This window comes from Vicia villosa, unplaced genomic scaffold (genome assembly GCF_029867415.1).
Source record: "Vicia villosa cultivar HV-30 ecotype Madison, WI unplaced genomic scaffold, Vvil1.0 ctg.000306F_1_1, whole genome shotgun sequence".
In the NCBI taxonomy this organism is placed as follows: Eukaryota; Viridiplantae; Streptophyta; class Magnoliopsida; order Fabales; family Fabaceae; genus Vicia; species Vicia villosa.
Window position 1 is genome coordinate 1,164,220 of NW_026705134.1, and position 3,026 is coordinate 1,167,245.

The window sequence follows — 3,026 nt, forward strand, 5'->3', positions numbered from 1 at the left end:
ACATGCATATGCATAGTCGAGTCTCATTCATCATCGTCAGTCCGTATAATTTATGTTATCATTCATGTGTCGCATTACTTATATATTAATTGTGGATGACTTAGTGGATTACTTTGTTGTATGTTTATTGATGATACTTGTTGGCATTACTATATTTGTCATGCTTTCATTATAAATTATATTCTCACCCTTCTGCTGATTTGATGCTTGAGTGGCATCCTGCAGATTAGCCGCTTTGGGAGTCTTTGGAAGAGGTAGTTCTCCAGTTGGTATTGTCGGTCGCTCTGATACGTAACACCGGGGAGTCGGGATTTTGTTGTTATTTATTTGTATAACTCTTTTGAACATGTATATGTGATAATGTGGCATTGTGTATTGTAAACAACTTGTTTTGGAAAACTTCTCTTGAGAGTGAGAGCTTTAAGTATATATATATATATATATATATATATATATATATATATATATATATATATATATGTTCATATCTTCCGTGTGTTATGTATCATGTTATTGGCAGGTGTGTATGCTTTTGGCATCGCTGATGTCCGTTTGTTTTCTAGGTGTTTGTTTGGTTACTTAGTGTAACATCCTAATTGTGTTGTATGAAATTTTAAATACTCTGATATTTTCTTGCCTAAATGCTTTGGGTAGAATTGGGGTGTTACACTCACCCAAGCACTATCAGAAATAGGATAAATCATACCTGCCTCGAGAAGCTTTACAACCTCCTTTCTCACTACTTCCTTCATTGTTGGATTCAAACGCCTTTGGGGTTGGGCAATTGGTTTGAAATTTTCTTCCATCATAATGCTATGCATGCAATACGAAGGACTAATTCCTTTTAAGTCGGACAACACCCACCCAATTGCATTCTGATTTTCTTTTAGCACTTGAATCAGTTTCGTTTCTTCAGAATTGGTTAGAAACTTGCTGATAATGACTAGTTTGGACCCCTCCTCGTCGAGAAATACATACTTTAAATGTTCCGGCAGCACTTTTAGTTCAAACTTGGTATCTTTTCTTGCGATATCGTTGTCTAACTTTTCAATCCTTGTTTCTTTTGGTGGTATTTCTTTGGCTGAATCCAAACTGGATAAGTATTGTTGGATGTCCTTTTCTTCGTCAACACTAAGAACTTCATAAGCATTCATGAGGGCTCTTTCTAAGGGGGTTGTTAAATGTGCTTGTTCTTGTACCTTGGTAGTTCCATTTCAATGGTGTCTACCTTGAAACAGGCTCCTTTTTCTTTTGGATATTTCATTGCGTCAAAGAGGTTAAAACTGACCTCTTCGTCTTGAACCCGTACTTTCATCAATCCATCATCAATATCAATCATCATACGAGCAGTCTTCATGAAATGGCGCCCCAAAATCAGTGGTACATCATCATCCTCCTCGATGTCCATAACAACAAAATCGATTGGAAAGAGGAATTTATCTACTTTGACCAAAACATCTTCAGCTATGCCAGATGGTCTTGTGACTGATTTGTCTGCCAGCTGCAACGTCATTCTTGTATGCTTCATATCCAAATCGCCTATTCTTTTTATCACGGAGAGTGGGATAAGGTTGATGCTTGATCCAAGATCGATCAATGCCTTTCCAACATTTACGTTTTCGATGGTTACTGGTAAGGTAACTCGTCCAGGATCTTTTTCTTTTTGGGGAAGGGTCCTTTGTATGATTGCGCTGCAGCTTGCGTCAAGATAGATTGTTTCTTCATCAGTAATACGCCTCTTCTTTGTGAGGATTTCTTTCATGAATTTAGCATATGTTGACATTTGTTCGAGTGCTTCGGCGAATGGAATGTTGATTTGTAAGCGCTTGAAAATGTCTAAAAACCGAGCATATTGCCGTTCTTTATCCTTTTTTGTTGGAGCATGTGGATATGGTAGATTTTGTACCGGAGGACTGATCAGCTTTCCTTTTTCTTCTCTTGTTTGTTGATTCTTCCTTGCACCGTTTGTTTCCATTATATTTTCTTCTTTCTGTCTTTCTTCAATAATCTCATCATGACTTTCATGTAATTTTTCTTTTTCCTCGTTAACTTGCTCTCTCTCTTTTTCTTCCAAAATTTTCTCCTCGTTTTTCTCATTACTTTCTGTTTCAAGCACTCGACCACTTCGTGTTGTAATAGACTTACAATGTTCCTTTGGATTTGTTTGTGCTGTAGCTGTGAAAGTACCTTTTTGTTGGTCTGTCAATTGTTTTGCAATTTGTCCAACTTGGGTTTCGAGATTTTTGATGGAAGCATCAGTATTTTTCTGATTCGCAATTGAGAGTTGCATGAATTGTTGCAGTGTATCTTCAAGTTTGGCTGTTCTGTCGGGTTGATTTGGATGATGTGGTTGTTGATAACCTTGGTATTGATGTGGTCTGTTTGCAGTTCCGGTGTCTTGTCTCCACCCCTGACCATACTTGGCGTTGTTTCCTCGTTGGAAATTCTGACTGCTTTGATACGGTGTTGTCCTTTGCTGATTTCCCATATAATTAACTTCCTCATTTGGTGGAGGGCAAAAACCAGTCTGATGATCTCCAGTGCATAATTCGCAATAAGCCACTTGATGTGAAGAGCTTGCCGGAGCATGCATTTCTTTGAGTTATTGAGGAAGTTTGGACAGCTGTTTTGTTAGTTCCTCGACGGTTTGAGTGAGGAGTTTATTTTGTGCTAAAATTGCATCGTTCGTTCCTAATTCCAGTACCCCTGGTTTCCTTTGGACAGCACCTCGATTATGTTGAACTTGATGGTTTGTGAGGGCCATCCTATCAATAATTGCGACTGCTTCCTCGAGTATGGACTTGTGATAGGCTATCGAAGCTGTGATTTGGACACTTTCGTAACATGGATTTATAACGCTCCCAAGCCTCGCACAAGGTTTCATTTGTCGCTTGAGTGAATGTTGCTATTGCTGTCTTTGCGTCCATGAATCGATTGTGAGAGAAGAACCTGTTGAGAAAGTGCTTTTCCAAGACATTCCAGTTGGTCATTGTCTCTGTTGATTGGTCAAGATACCAGTCTTTCGC

At 38.6% G+C, this 3,026-nt stretch overlaps 1 protein-coding gene across 1 annotated transcript; it reads right to left on the reverse strand.

The window, feature by feature from the left end:
- Positions 1–1,177: 1,177 nt before the first annotated feature.
- LOC131626574 (uncharacterized) lies at positions 1,178–2,593 on the reverse strand. The gene has a single exon (XM_058897394.1). The coding sequence runs from the start codon at positions 2,591–2,593 to the stop codon at positions 1,178–1,180; it is 1,416 nt and encodes a 471-aa protein (XP_058753377.1).
- Between the last annotated feature and the right edge of the window lie 433 nt (positions 2,594–3,026).

Excerpts from the sequence above, each read along its gene's own strand:
- LOC131626574 (XM_058897394.1), bottom strand. The coding sequence starts at position 2,593 with ATGCATGCTCCGGCAAGCTCTTCACATCAAGTGGCTTATTGCGAATTA.